The following is a 19,692-nucleotide window of genomic DNA, read 5'->3' on the forward strand; positions in this document are numbered from 1 at the left end:
GTGATCCAGACCGAGAGATATGCTGCTCTGCTGTGTATCACAACTTTGCACTTTAAAAGTGATCATATAATGTTTAGAAATACACAAATAAAATAAGAATTTAAAAAGAAAATACAAAAATGCATGTCTTTCATTTCCGCATTCTTATTATAGCAATATAGAAACACATTAATACAAGGCATCAAAACACATAATTTGATTTAATATATTTGTATAAAAGTAATATAGAAAAAAAGGAAACTACAACCCTGTCACTGTGATGACAGTCATGCGGGACAGCGTGTGTGAGAAAACTGCATGTGCTTGTTAGTGCTATCTGTTAGTGCTATCTCAATTAAAGTTGGAATTTCTAACACAGAACATACAATTTCCTAAAAACGCATACCCGAGACAAACATCTCCCCAAGATGGCAGCTGGCAAGTGTGGTGTGCTTGTAGCATACATATATATATATATATATTTTTTTTTTTTGAAAACGGCCCTAAAATCGGTTTCGAGGGGCATTTGCATAGTTGCTATGCTCACTCAAACAAACTTTTACTTAAAAAACAACTTGGTTATGGGAAGAAAATCCTCATGGACACACTTCTCTATTCATGTTGGTATCCAGCCAAGCGCAATGATAAAGGTGGCGTCAAAAGGCAAGTGAATGGTGACGAATTGATCATTTGCATCTGCCTATTATTATCTGGAGGCCCGGGCATCAATGCCCGGGCCTGATGCGGGAATTTGGACCAAGGAATAAGATGTCAAGTAGGCCCTCGGCATGTGCAATGGTTTGCCCTAGACATCCAAACGCTGGGGACAAATTCCTATCCATGAGTGTCGCTGAAGGGAGTAGAAGCGTGTGTGGAGGCACCGGGAGAAGTGGTGGAGATCCGGAGCTGGGAGACGCAACAGTGATCCGGGAGCACTGTGCGGAGCAGGCCAGGAGTTTGGATCCACAGGCCTCCGTGGAGCAGGCACTCTTGGAAGAGCTGGAGGGTGTCTATAAAGAGATATCGAATGTGGATTCTTTCATGTCGGCGAGAGGATTACACCTGCTTCATCTCAACGTCAGAAGCCTTCTACCGAAAATCACAGAGATCCGACACCTCAGCAAAAGCAGAATGGATGACTCCATTACAGATGCTGAAATTGAATTGGAGAACTATTTGGTAATTAGGAGAGATAGAAACCGCAAAGGTGGAGGGGTGTATATGTTTGAAACAGCGGAATTGGGACATTGGTTTTAATCATAGAATGGACTTAAATAGTCAGCAGGTTGAAGCGGTTTGGTTAGATATTTTGCTACCGAAGAGGTAAGCCCATACTAATTTGCGCATGTTACAGACCGCCTGATCAAACACAGCTTTATGAACTTTTAGAGGATGTTTGCTCAAATTGCATGGACTTGGTTAAATCTGAAGTTATCATGTTGGGGGATTTCAACACTGATTTTCAGAAAAGTGATGTTTCTGGGTATAAAGCATTGATGAATTTCTGTCGCTCCTATAGTTTACATCAGTTGATTAATGAACCTACACGTGTGTGCTCTACCACCCAAACCACGATTGACCTTGTCCTAGTGTCAGACAAATCTAGGATAACAGAAAGCGGGGTTATAAAATATGGGTTGAGTGACCATTCTATTATTTTCTGTACTAGAAAGATCAAGCAAGCAGTGCTCAACAATCATACTTCTATAAAAACCCGGTCACTGAAAAAGTATAGCAAAGAAGCGCTCAATGGCTGTTTAAATAAAAATGAATTGGTCTACGGTTTTGCAATGTAGTGATGTGGACAGAGCATGGTGCTTATTTAAAAGTATGTTTTTAAAATCTGTAGATAAAATAGCCCCATATAAAGAAATTTGAATAAAGCAGAGAACAGAACCCTGGGTAAATGACGTACTTGAGGCAGTTAGGATAAGAAATAGGAAGTATGGGAAATTCAGAGAAAACAAGGATGAGCAGAGTTTGGCTGATAATAAAAAGGCAAGAAATGAAGTTAACAGATTAGTGGTCAATACAAAAAAGGCATATTTCAATGAAAAAATTGCTGAATACAGAAATGACTCAGGAAAGTTATGGAAATCCCTTAAGCAACTTGGCTACAGTAAAAGGTAAAAAAAAAAAAATATCACTCTAGATCTTGGTAACAACATTACATCAGAGAAGGAGATAGTGGCAGATAGCTTTAATAAGTATTTCTCATCTGTTGCCAGGAAGCTTGTGGAAAAGTTACCTGGCCAGACTGGTCAATATGGTGAAAGTCATGTGCAGGACTTTTACTCTCAGTTAGGTGTCTAGGCGGGGAGTTTCTTTTTTGAAAAGGTGAGGGAGGCACTTGTTCTTGAGAAGCTGAAGAGGCTTGATGGCTCTAAAGCCACAGGATTAGATTCTATTCCATCTAGATTCCTGAGGGATGCCGCTGAGATCATTACTCTGAGCATTACTCATTTTATAAACAGGTCGATAGAACAAGGATACTTTCCCAATGACCTTAAGATTGCCAGAGTGATTCCATTATATAAGAAAGGGAGTAAACTAGACCCTGGTAATTATAAACCTGTCTCAATTCTTGGTTGTCTGTCAAAGATAATTGAAAGGATCATTTTTGAACAGACTGATAATTACTTAAAATCACAAAACTTACTTTATGAGTTCCAGTCTGGCTTTCGTAAATCTCACTCTATGGATTCCTGTTTACTGTTTCTAACTGATTTTATAAAAAACGAGGTAGATAATGGAAATTTCTGTGGCATGGTCATGTTAGACTTACAAAAAGCCTTTGATACAGTCGACCATTATGTTTTAATGTATAAATTGAAAGCCATGGGTTTTAGTGAATTAGCACAGAAATGCACGATGGGGGGTTCTGGAGAATAGAACGCAAGTAGTGGACATTGGGGGGAAAATGTCTCAACCAAAAGGCATGGACTGTGGGGTACCTCAAGGGAGCATTTTGGGTCCACTTTACTTTCTGCTATATATAAATGACCTAAAGTCTGCTTGTTCATGCAGTCTTTTTTTATATGCAGATGATTCTGTGCTGGTTGTTTCTCACAAGGATAAATATATGATTGAAAGCATACTTAGCGCAGAACTTCTAAATGTTAGCACGTGGATGGCTGATAACAGATTATCACTTCATTTAGGGAAAATTTAATCTATATTGTTTGGAACAAAGATAAAGTTAAAGAAAGCCTCTGGTTTTAAGGTCCTAGCTGGAGATATTGTAATTACTGCCAAGGAATCAATAAGTTATCTTGGATGTATGTTAGATTGCAACTTATCTGGAGTAGGTCAGGCCCAAAAGGTAATCACCAAAGTAAATCAGAGAGTCTGTTTTTTGGCCAGAATATCAAAGTTTTTGGATGCGTGTGGCTCATGGTACAATGGTGTCACAGGGAACCTGAAACATAGGCTTCAGACGTCTCAAAATAAATTAATAAGGCTTATTTTAGACCTTCCCATAAGAACTCATCTGGAATCTTCCCACTTTGAAAGGGTGGAATGGTTGAAAGTTGAGGATCGAGTGTCTCAGATGCAGTTGGGTATGGTACATAAAATTGTTTATGGAGATGTTCCCAAATATTTTAGAAATTATTTTAATAGAGTAAACGAAGTTCACAGGTACTCCACTAGGGGTAGCTCAACAGATTTTGTACCCCCCAGATTTAACACTAATCTGGGCAAACAGTCTTTTCTTTATGCTGGAACTACCCTTTGGAATCGGTTACCTGGTACACTCAAGACAGTAAGAAGCATAGGCAGTTTTAAACAGGGTTTGAAAGTATGGCTTAGGTGCCAATCGTAATCATTATTATATAATAGTCTATTTTTATTGTTAATTTTTCTGTATAATATGGATTCATTTGTTTATGTATGCTGAATGATTGATGTGTGATTTGCTGCCACTTGTCCAATAAAAAATATATTACATTATCAACTGGCTCCGATCAGTGGCCGATCATTTGGAGCATTCCTAGAAACTACCTATATGAAAAGGTTTTTCATATCCATATTTGACCTCAAAGCATGTAAGCTCCCAAGGGTTGGGAACAACTGCCTTACATCATCAGAGCAGCTCAGCAATTCACAGTGAGAGATAGGCGGCTCTGATGTGGGTCACACAGTGCTTGCTTGCTCATTACTCAATACTTTTTTTTTTTCTTTTTTTTTATATTTATTGAACATGTTAAAAAAAAAATACAACAACTAAATAAGAACAAACAATCAACAAAAAAGATCATCAGCAGATAATCCAAATAACAGTCATGTTCAAAGGGGTAGGAAGAAGTTAATATAACTTTTCATGTCCTACCCCCATTCAATGATATTTTTTGCTACTTATATTGTTTGCATAATTATATATTCAAACTAAATAAAAATCAACAAAGCTCTGAAAATCACTGTTCCAGTTCATATCCATCTAGGATTCTTTTTTTAAATAATAATTTCAGTTGCAATAAGTTTTTACATAACTTTAAATCATTATCGCTGTTGTTCCACAGGATAACACCCTGAGTTGTTATACAGTGGAGCTTACTATTTGTTCGAATTAATGGTTTACTAAACATTGATATTCCTCTGAAATTGTACGTGCTTTCTCTCAATTGAAAAAGCTCTTGGATATTTCTAGGCAATTGGTTATTATGTGCTCTAAAAGCAATTTGAATAGTTTTGTAGTCAATCAAATCTTTAAATTTTAATATTTTGAGTTTAATGAACAATGGGTTCGTTGGTTGTCTGTATGTAGTTTTATGTATGATTCGAATAGCTCTTTTTTGTAGGATGAAGATTGGATATGTATTTGTTTTGTAAGTGTTCCCCCATACTTCCACACAATAAGTCATGTATGGGAGTATGAAGGAACAGTACAACATACTTAGAGAAGCCTTATTCAATAGTTCTTTGGCTTTATTTAATATTGCTAATGACTTGGATATTTTAGTTTTAATATACTTTATATGAGGTTTCCAGCTTAATTTATTATCTATAACTACCCCAAGAAATTTTATTTCAGATACTCGTTCTAGTTCTATACCATTTATCATAAGTTTCTTATCTGTGTCTTTTAATCGGTTCCCAAATATTATAAATTTGGTTTTACTCAAATTCAGTGTTAGTTTATTTTCATCAAACCAAATCTTCATCCTACTCATTTCCTTTTCCATAGTATCCAGAAGCTTCTCCAAATTTTCACCACAACATAGTAGGTTTGTGTCATCAGCAAAAAGAATAGTTTCCATAATTTGTGACACTTCACATATATTATTTATATAAAGGTTAAATAATAATGGCCCCAACACTGAACCCTGTGGCAACCCACATGTAACCTGCAACAGCTGTGATTTATTGTTTTGTATTTCAACATACTGTTTTCTGTTATCTAGGTAACTGGATAACCATGTTAGTGCAATTCCCCTAATACCATATCTTTGTAGTTTTTGAATCAATAGTTTGTGATCTACAGTATCAAAAGCTTTTTTGAGATCTAGAAATATCCCTACTGCATATTGCTTCCTGTCTATGGCATTTGTAACTTTTTCTATAAATTCTATCAATGCAAAAGAAGTTGATCTATCAGCTCTAAAACCATATTGCTGTTCATATAAAATGCTATGTTTGGCGATGAAGTCATCTAGCCTTATAAAGAACATTTTTTCCAGTATTTTAGAAAACTGTGGAAGCAATGAGATGGGTCTGTAGTTGTGTAGTATATGTTTGTCTCCAGTTTTATATATTGGTATTACTTTAGCTATTTTCATTTTATCTGGAAAAACACCGGTTTGTAGGGACTGATTGCAAATATGGGTTAGAGGTCTTGCTATGGATTCAATAATGTTTTTGACTGTGCACATATCAATATCATGGCAGTCGGTCGACTTCTTACTCTTCAATTTATTTACAACATCAATAAGTTCTTTTTCATCAGTCCCTCTTATAAATATTGTTTCTTCTACAAATAACTTCTTACTTTCTACTCTATCACTACTACCCGTTTTTGGAATATCCCTTGCCAGTCCCGGACCAACATTGACAAAATATTTATTGAATTCCCCACACTGTAAAAAATTTGTAACACTCCCCAATCAAAAATTTCAATTGACCGATAACATCTAAATTTTTCAATTGGCCCAAGTGAAAATCTGTACATTTAATTTTAGAATTTACAGAATTTCACTTGGGCCAATTGAAAAATTTAGATGTTATCGGTCAATTGAAATTTTTGATTGGGCAGTGTTACAAATTTTTTACAGTGCAGCAACTAAAGCACTGTCAGTGATTTCTGTATCATTTGATAACAACAGGTAACTTGGATATTCATCTTTTCCCCCTTTTTTTTAAATAATAGCATTTAAGACATCCCATGTTTTTTTTACATTATTTTTGTTGTCTTCCAGTAGATTGCTATAATAATCAACTTTACTGCATCTTATGATTTTTGTTAATTTATTTTTATATAACTTATATTTTTGTTCTGCTTCTATTGTTCTTTTCTTTAAGAATTCTTTGTATAATAAATTCTTCTTTTTGCATGCGTTTATGATTCCCTTTGATATCCATGGTTTCTCAATGTACTTTTTTGTTTCTGTTTTCTTTATTAGAGGACAATGTTTGTCATATAATCCTGATATGATTGTCAGAAATGTTTCATAGGCCCGATTGACATCACTCACATAAACTTTTTTCCAGTCTTGTCTTAAAAGGTCTTGTTTAAAAGAGTTTACAGCATTTTTTTTTTTTTTTTTTCATCATAATTGTAGTACTGTCTTTATTCTTCTGCATACAGTTTTGTATAATTGCAAAGACTGGCAGGTGGTCGCTTATGTCAGTTATTATTAGGCCACTCATAACCGATCTGTCAATAACGTTTGTAAATATGTTGTCAATTAGTGTGGCACTGTGTGTTGTTATTCTAGTTGGTCGTGTAATTGTAGGGTATAAGCTGTTGCTATACATTGAATTGATAAATTCTGTGGTTGAATTATGTTGTTGTGGGTTTAACAAATCAATATTGAGATCACCACAAACAAACAGAATTTTCTTGTTGTTGTGTCTATTATATAGCTCGTCAATCTTTTCCCTAAATGTATCAATACAAGATCCTGGTTTTCTGTATATACAGCTTATCCGAATATTTCTTTCTTTCTCTCTCTCAATTTCTACTGTGACACACTCCATAATGTTAATCATTGCAAATGACATGTTACTGACAACTTTACATTTATACATTTTATCAATGAATAGTGCAGCCCCCCCTCCCTTAGATTGAGTCCTATTAATATAAAACATTTCATATCCCTCAATTCCAGTCGTGTCAATTTGCTCTTCATCAAGCCAGGTTTCTGAAATTGCAATTACTGTGAATTTCCTTTCTATTTTTTTTAAACAATGCTTAATTTCTGCTAGATTAGAATTAAGACTCCTACTATTAAAATGTATAATTGATATTAATCCATCCATTATTACATTTCTCCTATATTGTTCTTCTGTGTAATATTCACATTGATTTTGCATGTCCTTATAAAAGTTATTTTCAGGATCGATTTCATTTTCAATGTCTTTTGACTCATAATCAGTATATTCAAAACATTTTAAGTCCAGTTTTTCGTACTTTGTAAGTAGATGATTTATGCTCGAGCTCATTATGGAAGTTCTTGATGTATTTTGTTCAGTGTTAATTCAGTTACCTGCGTTTATCTTGTCAATTGTATTCCACGAACTTGTCCAGCTCAGCAACATCTCTGATAATGAGCACTTTCGCTGCCTCTGGTGTGGATCCATTTAACTTTATAAATACTTTGCAGTTGGAAGTCCATGATGCTTGAATCTTGTTTTGTTTTCTTAGAATTCGTGCTCTTCTTGCAATATCCGCGTTCTTCTTAGTGAGGTGTTCGTTGATATATACGTCTGTCCCTTTTAGCTTCTTTCCTTGTTTAAGGAGTGCGTGTTTTTTCTTCCTGTTGGTAAACCGGATTATTATTGCAGGTGCGGCCGTTTTGGTTTTATTGGGCAGGGTATGGCATGCTTCGATGTCACCACTGTTAATGGAAATGCCCTTGCTTTCCAAGAAACAAAGCACCTGTTGCTCCAGCGACTCACGGTCGTCCTCCGAGGCGTCGGACCCGCTCCTCCCCATAACAGCATCCTCAGATGCCATGGCCGCTCTGGCATAACTCCGGTGTTTGGTCCTCAGGCCGCTGATAATGAGGTCGTTACTCCGTGTAAATTGCTCAAGGTCGGTCACTCGATTCTCCAGGAAAGCTATGATTTTATCCTTTTCATTGTTCTGCGTTTTAAGCGCTTGAATTTCTCCCATCAACTCCATGATCTTATTTTGTTGGGTTGCAACTTTTGTAATCTCCGCTGACAAAAAGTCAAGAGATTTCTTAATTTCCTCCACCTCGTCAGGCTGGTTTACATTTTTCTTTGGCGGCATCATTCATTAGTCGAACTTCAATCAAACAAGCAGAACTTAAAGGAACACTCCGACTTTTTGAGACTTTAGCTTATTCACATTATCCCCCAGAGTTAGATAAGTCCATACATACCTTTTTCATTTCTGTGTGTTCTGTAAGTGTTATTTGACGCACCCACCGCTAGCCTAGCTTAGCACAAAGACTGGATGTAAATGGATAGTGTTAGCATAGTAATCCCAATAAGTGACAAAATAATTCAAACATTTTCCTATTTACATGTTGTGATCTGTATAGTCACAGCGTGTACAAAAAACAAGGCTATATGAGACAGAGACCATTTTTAATCGTATAAATACTGGGAACTATATTCTCACTCGGCGTAGGAGCACAGCTAGCGTTACTTGGGCGGAGTGGCTACTTGGGCGGAGTGATCAGCGCAGCACACGAGACGCCCTGTTCTGTTGATGGTTCCGTAAACAAAACAAACGTGACTAACTCGCTAGACGTGACTCATGATCATGGCTGACTTTGAGGAATTGTCAGACTCAGAGGAATTTTACTGTGTATCAAACCAAGATCCCGAACCATATAGGTTTGAGCCAGAATACACAGACGAGGAGTTACAAACTTTGGAAGCTGTAAGACAAGATGTCGAACAGATTGATGTCGAAGGGAGAATCAGAACGAACACGGACTGGTGGTGTAAATGTGGAACATGCCAACCTATGCCCACAGAAACCGAGTGTCTTTGTTGTAATGAATGGGACCGGGTATTGCCATCAATGTCAAGGGCTGATGACAATCAAAATATTTGCGTCACTTCCACGGAAGATTTCTCTGCCCTAATACACCTGGCAGTTGTCGTTTTTTTTTCCCAATGTGACAAGATCAACTGGAAGAAACGCCCCATGCCGAGTGAACCTAATGGTCAACTGTCCACCAAGTAAGTGATTTTGTTATAATGATCATTCATAGTTCAATGAAATTGTAGTATTGCCATTGCATACAGTGTGTCAATACACAAAATATGCGCACGTCAACTGACATAGCACATTTGAAATAGCCTTTCATGATCACCTGTTGACTTGTAGCTTAGCTAAGTTATTCATACAACGTTTTCTGTGCTCTTAGTCAATACAGGTTGGTGTCCTACCGCATAGTATTGGAGTGGGCCCTGAAGGGAGACACTTTGGGTAGAAGAAATCGTAAACCATTGCCATCATGTGTGGTTGGTGCCATTAGAAGAAAATATCCCTCAGAGACTGGTGTCTATGTGGGATTTCAAGAGGCGGAGGAGGCACTGGAAATGTTGTAGCATAAGTAAGTATGTGCCAACAGCATTCATACATAATTAGCCTAAACTACATGTCTTTATCATACAAAATTCATAAACTGGCGATATTGAAATGTCTTACAAGAATAAAAGTTTCATTTTTTTGTATTTGGTATTACTGTATATGTTGCATATAGTTTATCTGTGAATAAAGAAATGTGACAACATAAAAAGAACAAGCCAGGAATATCATAGTAGTAGTCTGGGAATTATTTTATAGTATTGTCCCTGACTACATTAGTCTGTATACACTTTCAGCCTGTCTGAAACTTTGACACTGGTCTGTGAAACTACACTGTCTTACAGTTTTTTTCTCTGCCCCCAGGTTCCATCCTTGATAGAAGATCTCTTACAAGACAGCTGAGTTTTATTTCATTCTGAAAATATGTGAAACATTGATTTGCTTTTTATTTATTGTAATAATTCATACTTAAAATACATTAATGAAACATCTACACTTACGTCTTTTCATTTTTTTGAACAACATATGGTGTGTACTAGTTAGTAAGAGATTGAACACCTTTTACTGTACAACTTGTAGGCCAACTCAAGGCAGATTAGCACAAGAGAAATAAGAGAATGAGAAATCGCAAAATGAGAAATAATCATATTTATTTTACACTAGCTGTATAACAATAACAGAACTATATACAACAATAATAACAATAACAGAACTATATACAACAATAATAACAAAGACACTTTGGGTGGCAGTGTTGATTGTGTAAAGCAGGCCTATGAAATGATAGTTGGGTAGGTGGGATGGTGAACATTTATTTATTATTTATACCCATATCATACTATTCATGAGTCTGGACCTTTGAACCGAGATGTGTGTCCGGCAATAACATCCTCCTTCACAGGTTTTGTAACTCTGGCGATGTTTGCAGCCAAACGGGGAACTTTTAAACGAGATGAGGGATCTTGGTACTTTACACAGGGATCCAGCCTTCTCTGGATGACAGCATCTATCATGTTGTTCCTGAATGTTTGTTTGGTTTCCTGGTACACAGGTCTGGCAATCCATTGTTTAGATTGTTTTTGATAAACAACACTGTGTCTTTGGAGGCCTGAAATTAAAACGAGTATGTCTGAGGAGTTTGGTCTGTTATGATTCTGATCTAAAATGTATATTATTTAATTCCACTTATAACAGCAAAAGTGTTATGTTGTAAAAGTTAATATGGTCATTCATATATTTAGTTGATAAATTACAAACTGATCATTACTGACGTGTATGGCTGAAAATTCTGAAATACTTACCAGACGCTGTCGTTGCTTGTTCTCGTTATGGTCCATGACTGCCAACATTGTTCGCGCTTGCATTGATGCATATTCAAAGTGCAGTCTTTTGGGACAGTATTTGAGAAGGACATTATGGAATACCTCAAGTTGTCCTGGTGAACAGAAATAAAGACAGTAAAAAATATAAATTACTGTATAAACAATACATGGAACATAGAATACAAGTTCTGTGCATGATTTGTTGAAGATTGGCTTTATGTAATGTTCATCATTGTCTGTGATGATTTATTGATATCTATTACATTATAAACCAGTTTTACGGAAATAGTTCCCACATAAACTAAATTGTAAGGAGTCAATTCATTAGTTATGAAGTGTTTGATAAACATACCTGTGTGTTTGAACAGTGCCATTTGTTCAAGGTCTTTCAGTAGGCGTGCATTCATGACCACTTCATAAAGGGCCTTGTAGGCAGGGGAGTCTACGGCCAACCACTTCTTCCTCCTTTGCTCGTCCGCTGTCAGCTCATCGTGGTAGCATTTATGTTCAATGCCATCTTCTTCCCAACGATGGACCCCACAGATATGATGGAGAACTGATTTCCATCGTCTCAGCAATTCCTGACAGTAACATTACAGCAGCACAGGCAGAAATCTTTTCAGCATTGTCATAACGTACAGGATAAAAAAAACTAATTTGAACAAAAATAGATCCTATCAAAAATAATTTATGTCATGCGGTTATGTGTGCAAGCCAGCAGTGATATTCCACTGTGCATTATATCCGTTTACATTATGCACATGAGAAAATAAATTAGACTTTGCAATATGTATGTGTGTGTGTGTATAATGTATAATTGTGTACCTTTGAATCTCCTTTTGATGAGCTACAGCTCCACCACATGTGATTGCTCACACTCTTTATCCAAGGAGCAAGGTCCATGCAGTTCTTGCGATTGGATGCCAAAACCAGTTTTTTCTTTATTCCTGAATTATAATATGAAAGAGCATTATAACATTATAATACTTGATCTATAGGGTAAATGTGATACACAGAGAAGCCAGACATCACAGCAGAAGTATAAGGAGATGTGCAAATTAGCTTACACTAACAACAATAGACTAACCTTTTCCGGTATGCCATGGATCAAACTGGTGTTCTATATTTGGATAATCCTCCCTCATTATTTTTCCTGATAGAGGGATGTCTGTCGGTTGTGACAACCTTTACATCGATCCCTTCATCTAGTAGCTTTTCCAGTCCTATTTTGAAACCCATTGGCTCCATGGCAACAGAACTTTTGGCCTGGGTCACCTAGGGGGAAAATATACAGGTTTATTGCCTACTGTGAAGATTGGGACATTACATTTCGGGTAATACTTTTCAGAACAATGACTGAAGGTTTGGATCTATTATTATATTTATATTTGATCATTTTTACCTGAATCAACTCAAATGTCACAATCTGATTGGTGCAGTCATCCATGAAGGAATACGTTGTGTATTTTGAGGAATGACCTGGGCTATCACTTCTCCCATCTCCACAGATCTGCACTCCCTCGCCATCCAGAGTCTGGCCGATGAGTCTTGCTCTTATATTGGCCTCCTGCTTCTTGTATTCTTCTGCAATAACTGGAATCAGGTAGCTGGACTGTACACTGTAGAATGTGGATTTATGGGGCAGTTGAAGGTTCAAAAGCCCTGCCCAATCAGCAATGTCTGTATAAGTAGCACCAGTGAAGAGTGTTGCTGCTGCTGCTAACAGGTTGTTCTCAGGCATCCCACGGACAGTTGGGCATGATTCCCAATCTCCAGTGTGTCCACCATTACATTTCCATTGGACTCTGATCCTGCTACCAGATGTTTTCACATTTTGGTTCACTTCACACATTGCAGCACCACAAATAGTGCATTTTTGGAAAAGTTCCATAATTTTGGACTCATTAACCAGCCATTTCCTCTCTTTCCATCCTTTACATTGCCCAGGAATGCTTGCTGTGCTTCCTGTGGTAGAGGTGGAGGGGCTTGTGTCAGGAACAAAACTGGAGTCAGCAGGATCAGCGGGAGGTTCTGAGGCCATGCTGATGTCCAAGGCTGATGTTGCTGAACTGATATCCGTTTCAGAATAATCAATTTGTTGTGTTTCCTGTTGATGACAAACCAACATGGTACAATTTGTTTTCTCACCTTACCTTTACATGCAAACATGTTTTTGCTGAACGTGTTGGTCATCATTTGAAAATAGATTTATAATATTTAATTATCTGACTGTTCTATTTTGCATTTCATGATGATTAATCAAGATCAGTTTCCGCTGAATGATCAAAATGTATGTAAATGTTTTGATAACATTTTTACCCTTCATGGATAGATAACGTGGCTTGCTACTTACATCAAAGATTAGACTTTTTTTTGGCCTGCAGGTAGCCGTCATCATGGGCGATGAAGCAGTGTCCTATAAGGAAATATAGATTTCATTGCAAGATTTGCTGCATTTATCACAGAAAATATAAAAACCATTGAATAATAAAATATTATTTATCCTACCAATTGACGTGTCCAGCTGGGTGCCAAGGCAATCAATGGCTTTGTCCCTGTAGCTGTCTGAGCAGGACTTGTGAGCTGCAAAGGTAGTGGGGCTTTGAACTCTGCAGTAGGTGCAGTACATGTTTTTCGGGGGGTGGAGTGTGGTACACCTGCAAACAGGCTGGAAGCATCCTCTAATTCCAGCAGATCCGGCAGTAGAACACTCATCTCACCCTGATTAATAATTATCACAGAAAATGTATAAAAAATTATTACAGGTATATATATAATTGAAATGCAATTTATTACAGCTGACCAAATGTAATCAACAGCATATAATACAGTAATGTTAGATAATTGCATTACAATAGCCTAGAATATGGGGAGAGTAATTGCACAAGGCAAATAGTTTTTGCACAATGAACCCACAGACAGTAACGTTAGCCTACTATTTCACAAACATTTTCTCAAAAAAGAAAACTGCCCATCCCCCTCCAATTCATTAGCAAGTTGAATGTTATAACGTTAGTCCTGAGAGTTACATTTAGCGCCGCTCATTTGTTATTGAGCGATACAGTGTGTTCATGACAACACAATAATAACAATAAAGAGGATACACGGAGCCCCTATTCACGTAATAATTTCACTAAGTTTTCATTACATTAGCATGGCACTGTTACAGTATGGCTAATGTTAGTCATCTCAAAACATAACGGAACACTTACCGCAGCAACAGGTGATCCAATTTGTCCTGTCTTTATCGATGGGATGGCTGTATCCTTTAGCACACGTTTCATGGTCCGTGTGGCAACTTGCATTTTTTCAAAATAGTCGTCCTCAGTGAAATGTTCTGAGCAAACTAAATACTTCTTGATGGTGTTTACAGGTGTGTTTGGATCGATACCCAGAACAAGTAGCCATCGATTCATCAGGTCAGCGTTTTTGGTTAGCCTGGCTAACGTCAGACCAAGTCTCATTGAGACTTGGTCTGGGAACTACGTGCGCATTTTCTCGTATTTGAGGCGTGGTTTACGAATGCCCAGAGCCGTTTATTGGGCACTATGAATGTCTATCAAATGCGCCTGTATGTAGCTCATAGCCAATCGCTTCAATTATACCAGATGACGTATGTAGAGTGAAATTCGACGAGGAAAAAGACGATGGGTCAAAGATTTATTTGTACACGATGGCGTTTAGCGAATATTACCGTTTGTGAAAGATAAACATGAGGGTAGAAGGTAACATCGAGTCTGATATAAACAAACTGCTTCGGTGTCATCATCATCTTGCTGCTCCCTCCCCGTTCTGTGATTGGTTCCCTTTTTCAGGGGAAAAATTGTCCCATGGTGTCCAGACTGCCTAGCAGCGTGAATAGAATCGCGCTGCGAGCAAGGCAGTATGGGGAAACCCAGGCTAGTTTTTGGTTGGAATTCTATGAAATATCATAGTATTACCTGGTCTCCCCTGTTTATTGTCGCAACTCTTTACAATACAGCGAACACCCATGACTGTAAACTATAAATTTACTATCTAGTAATTGCTGACTCTATTACTCCAACTCTGAGCGAACTCTCTGCTCCTCACCACAGGGCGTTTCGTGTGCTGCGCTGATCACTCAGCCCAGGTAACGCTAGCTGTGCTCCTACGCCGAGTGAGAATATAGTTCCCAGTATTTATACGATTAAAAATGGTCTCTGTCTCATATAGCCTTGTTTTTTGTACACGCTGTGACTATACAGATCACAACATGTAAATAGGAAAATGTTTGAATTATTTTGTCACTTATTGGGATTACTATGCTAACACTATCCATTTACATCCAGTCTTTGTGCTAAGCTAGGCTAGCGGTGGGTTCGTCAAATAACACTTACAGAACGCACAGAAATGAAAAAGGTATGTATGGACTAGTGTTGTCAAAAGACCCGGTACTTCGGTACCAAGTCGGTACTATTTTTTTTTAAACGTCACGGTACCAGGTTTTCTCAAACCCGGTACTTGATGCACGTGCATGCCCGAAGCGCGTGCAGTTGCGTCCTCTTCATAAAAGCGCTGATGGCGATCGGCGGTGCTGCTGCTGATGTGGTGCTGATGTTTTTGCGCGTGCAGATACGTTATTTCAAATGACAAGCGCGCTCATAATAGAAGCGGCGCGCTCGTTTTTCCATGCGCGTTCAACGACAGACGCCACGGGAGTACACGCTCGTGCGAACTGCGCTCTCCATGACGACGAGGAAGTGTGACATAGGCCTATTAATTGATTTCTAGCCCTTGCATTAGCTTTACTACTAGATATATTTATGGAGATGAGAAATAAAAAGCCGTCATTAATATCAGTCCGTCAGAAAAGCAGTTCTAGTCTTATTCTTGTCTGGATAACTCTTAGCAGGTTTAAAAAGCCCTTTTAAAGTTAAATATGAATGCAGTTTTGGATTAAATAAAAGTATAGTCAAGTCAAATAAAACATATTTTATCTCCTGTAATGGTAATGCTACAATAAGATACCATTCATTAACATTACTTAATGCGTTATCTAACATAACACATTAAGTGAACAATATATTTTTACAACATTAATTAATGTTTGTGAATGTTATTTAATACAAACACTTGATTGGTCATGTTTGTTCACTTCATTCATTGTGCATTAAATAATGTTAACAGAAATAATGTTAACTTTTGATTTAAAAAATGTATTTTTAAATTAACCCCAAGGAGAATAATTGCGACAGTATATAACTATTGTTTTTTTGTTAGGTCATTTTATCTCTTATCTAACAAATGGAATCTTATTGTAAAGTATTTTTAATACTACAGTTTCCATCTTTGTAACTGTGATATACACTTTAATATAATTATGTAAATTTAATCTAAATTAAGCTTTGGTACCGAAATTGGTACCGAGAACCGTGGATTTTCACTGGTATCGGTACCGAATACTGAAATTTTGGTACCGTGACAACACTAGTATGGACTTATCTAACTCTGGGGGATAATGTGAATAAGCTAAAGTCTCAAAAAGTCGGAGTGTTCCTTTAATAATCTTTAAACCATCAGCTCAGTGCGCAACGCAACAACATTCAAATTCGGCCAACCGGAAGTGGTATACTTAATTATACTTAAAGTATAACTAAATTATACTTAATTATATTAATTATAAGTAAAGTTATTTGTGTCTGAAAAAGAGAAACACATCGACTGCAAAAAAAAAAACACATCTTCATTCAAATATTCTTTCCATGAGTGTTGTCACGAGTCACTTTCTCCCTCATTTACCTGATGATTGAGTTAATTACTTAAAATGCAGTTTATCATCACCAAAAAATAGATCAATAAATAAAGCACAAGTTTTGTGTCAGATTGTTATGTTGTAACGCTAAATAGAATGGTAGAATTATATACGACCCTTTGGGGCCATGAGATCCACCAATAAGAGAGGTTCCCAAATCTCAAACGATTTTTTTTTTTTTTTTTTAGGAGAGATGTGATATTCCTTCTCTTTTTTTTTTTTTTTAAGTAATCATACTTATGTTTGACTGGTGAAAGAAAATCGATTGAAGCAGACCAGAATGTCATAATGACTGAAGTGGTTATGACTTGAGTCTGTAAGCAATGGTCAGGCAGAACAGTATAACAACTGCATTGTGCGAAAAATGCCCTGAACACCTTATCAAATGCATATTGCAGCAACACCCACACATTCAGAAAATATCAAAATGAGACATGAGATTTATTCTGCTCTTTTAAAACAATCCTGTAGAAAGACAGTTTTCATTGGAGACGCAGATCTGTGATTGCATTGTTTATATTTAATATATTAATATTGTTTTTTTTACTCTTTTCTCACATAGTTTGTCCACGGTGACATTAGAAAACGTGTGATATGATCAGTATAGAGAGGACATGCTAACAAAGTCAGGCAGTTTATTCTTTAACCAGACACTGCCTTCTAATGAAAACACCATCTGCTGTCCTTGTTTATTCCGCTGTTTCTATGTCAATGTATTTAAGCAAATTAGTTTATCCTCACTACAAAATTTTCTAAAAGCTCAGCACATCACATGGTCCTTACAAACTGTTCCAAACTTGTTCCAAACTGTTATACTTAATGTGAGAGTCAGGTGCTCTGCAAGAAGTCCTTTTGGTTTTGTAGCAGATACTAACACAGTACTAACAAGAAAGCATAATTAATGTTGGAGCCGAAAGCCTCGTTGGCAGCATAGAATTGCACCTCCAGTGACCCGAGTTCAATTCCCGGCTTGAGGTCCTTTGCCGATCGCGTTCCCCTGTCTGATCTGTAACTGTCCTATCTAATTAAAGAATTTTTAAAAAGGCCAAAGAAAGTATCAATATTAAATTTGGACACATATACACTATCAGGGTCTTATTAAGGCAGTGCCTCCTCAGTGCCTCAATCTGAGCCCTTTGCATCTTAATAGACCCCCTAAAATGTGCCGTGGGTTTGGTGGGGGGTAATTGAGAATGGTGAAATGGTGAATGGTGAAAAGTCACATGAGAGGAGGCAATCCCTGTATTGCACTATGATTGGCTATTGCACTGTTCTCACGATAAATCCCACCTCTCACATCCGCACCAATTTAAGAATGGTACTTTTTTTTTATTGTTTTTTTTTAAGTATATGTAATGTTTATTTACTCAACCATGGAAAATTATTAGGTTACTATTTATTCACAATGTTTGTGAATGTTTTTTTTTATTCACAAATTTAAGAATTGTGTCATGGGTAGACAAGAAATTTAAATAACAAGGGCATACTTATAAAAACTAAACAAGATAATAGCTAATTTAGCTAAAGCTAATAATTTATACATCCAGTATTTGCAGAATATAAAAAGGCACAGATGGTGTTGTCCCAGAACAGTAGTGAGAGAGATGGAGATTGAGTTGGGTGCTACTGTATGTGAAGAGGTCTCAGAAGCAGCTTTTGAAAAATGCTTTGGTCTCTTTTGATGGTTTTGGTAAAGGGGCAGTGTTGGGTGGCAAATCAGGTTGTGGCAGGGCGAGTGAGGAGGTTGGGTTTTGGAACTTGGTGTTCGGATTGCGTCTACTTTCCAGGACTCTCTCGATGAGGTCTCCGACAAACTTTGTTGTGTGTGGCGTGAAGACTTTTTTCAATATCCATTGCTTAGACTTCTTGCAGTATACTTGATTGAACCGTGCTTCTCCTGTAAATGACAAGGAATATAATAACACAGAAAATATAAATGAAGATTTGATTGTAGTAGACTTCTCTCCCCAATGAATATATTTGGATATATTATACATACATATATATATATATATACACACACAGATATATATATATATATATATATATATATATATATATATATATATATATATATATATATACAGTGAGGAAAATACGTTTTTGAACACCCTGCTATTTTGCAAGTTCTCCCACTTGGAAATCATGGAGGGGTCTGAAATTGTCATCGTAGGTGCATGTCCACTGTGAGAGACATAATCTAAAAAAAAAAAAATCCAGAAATCACAATATATGATTTTTTAACTATTTATTTGTATGATACAGCTGCAAATAAGTATTTGAACACCTGTCTATCAGCTAGAATTCTGACCCTCAAAGACCTGTTAGTCTGCCTTTAAATTGTCCACCTCCACTCCATTTATTATCCTAAATTAGATGCACCTGTTTGAGGTCGTTAGCTGCATAAAGACACCTGTCCACCCCATACAATCAGTAAGAATCCAACTACTAACATGGCCAAGACCAAAGAGCTGTCCAAAGACACTAGAGACAAAATTGTACACCTCCACAAGGCTGGAAAGGGCTACGGGGAAATTGCGAAGCAGCTTGGTGAAAAAAAGTCCACTGTTGGAGCAATCATTAGAAAATGGAAGAAGCTAAACATGACTGTCAATCTCCCTCGGACTGGGGCTCCATGCAAGATCTCACCTCGTGGGGTCTCAATGATCCTAAGAAAGGTGAGAAATCAGCCCAGAACTACACGGGAGGAGCTGGTCAATGACCTGAAAAGAGCTGGGACCACCGTTTCCAAGGTTACTGTTGGTAATACACTAAGACGTCATGGTTTGAAATCATGCATGGCACGGAAGGTTCCCCTGCTTAAACCAGCACATGTCAAGGCCCGTCTTAAGTTTGCCAATGACCATTTGGATGATCCAGAGGAGTCATGG

The 19,692-nt window shown here is 37.2% G+C and overlaps 2 protein-coding genes and 2 long non-coding RNA genes across 20 annotated transcripts in view; 2 read left to right on the top strand and 2 right to left on the bottom strand.

Moving 5' to 3' along the window:
• thrb (thyroid hormone receptor beta) overlaps positions 1 to 19,692 on the top strand; it is a 443,394-nt gene that overhangs the window by 253,182 nt on the left and 170,520 nt on the right. The window lies entirely within an intron of this gene.
• Positions 1 to 19,692, bottom strand: part of LOC311299395 — a 538,425-nt gene that overhangs the window by 109,753 nt on the left and 408,980 nt on the right. The gene's annotated exons all lie outside the window — the stretch shown is intronic.
• On the top strand, positions 8,375 to 10,199 carry LOC311299394. Its single transcript, XR_014629112.1, has 2 exons — positions 8,375 to 9,731; positions 10,070 to 10,199. It is a non-coding gene; the product is annotated as an uncharacterized lncRNA (long non-coding RNA).
• LOC311299393 (uncharacterized protein) lies at positions 12,115 to 13,816 on the bottom strand. The gene is made up of 3 exons (XM_084422938.1): positions 13,537 to 13,816; positions 12,431 to 13,444; positions 12,115 to 12,303 (listed from the first exon to the last, which is right to left on the bottom strand). The coding sequence occupies exons 2-3, from the start codon at positions 13,154 to 13,156 to the stop codon at positions 12,136 to 12,138; spliced, it is 894 nt and encodes a 297-aa protein (XP_084279064.1). The 5' UTR covers positions 13,157 to 13,444; positions 13,537 to 13,816; the 3' UTR covers positions 12,115 to 12,135.

The sequence above is a fragment of the Rutilus rutilus genome (genome assembly GCF_951802725.1).
Source record: "Rutilus rutilus genome assembly, chromosome: 11".
In the NCBI taxonomy this organism is placed as follows: domain Eukaryota; kingdom Metazoa; phylum Chordata; class Actinopteri; order Cypriniformes; family Leuciscidae; genus Rutilus; species Rutilus rutilus.

Bases quoted from the DNA above. Each gene is read 5' to 3' on its own strand.
- LOC311299393 (XM_084422938.1), bottom strand. From the start codon at position 13,156: ATGTTGGTTTGTCATCAACAGGAAACACAACAAATTGATTATTCTGAA. The intron at 12,304-12,430 runs GTAAAAATGATC...TTTTCCCCCTAG, and splicing joins TGACATTTGAGTTGATTCAG to GTGACCCAGGCCAAAAGTTC.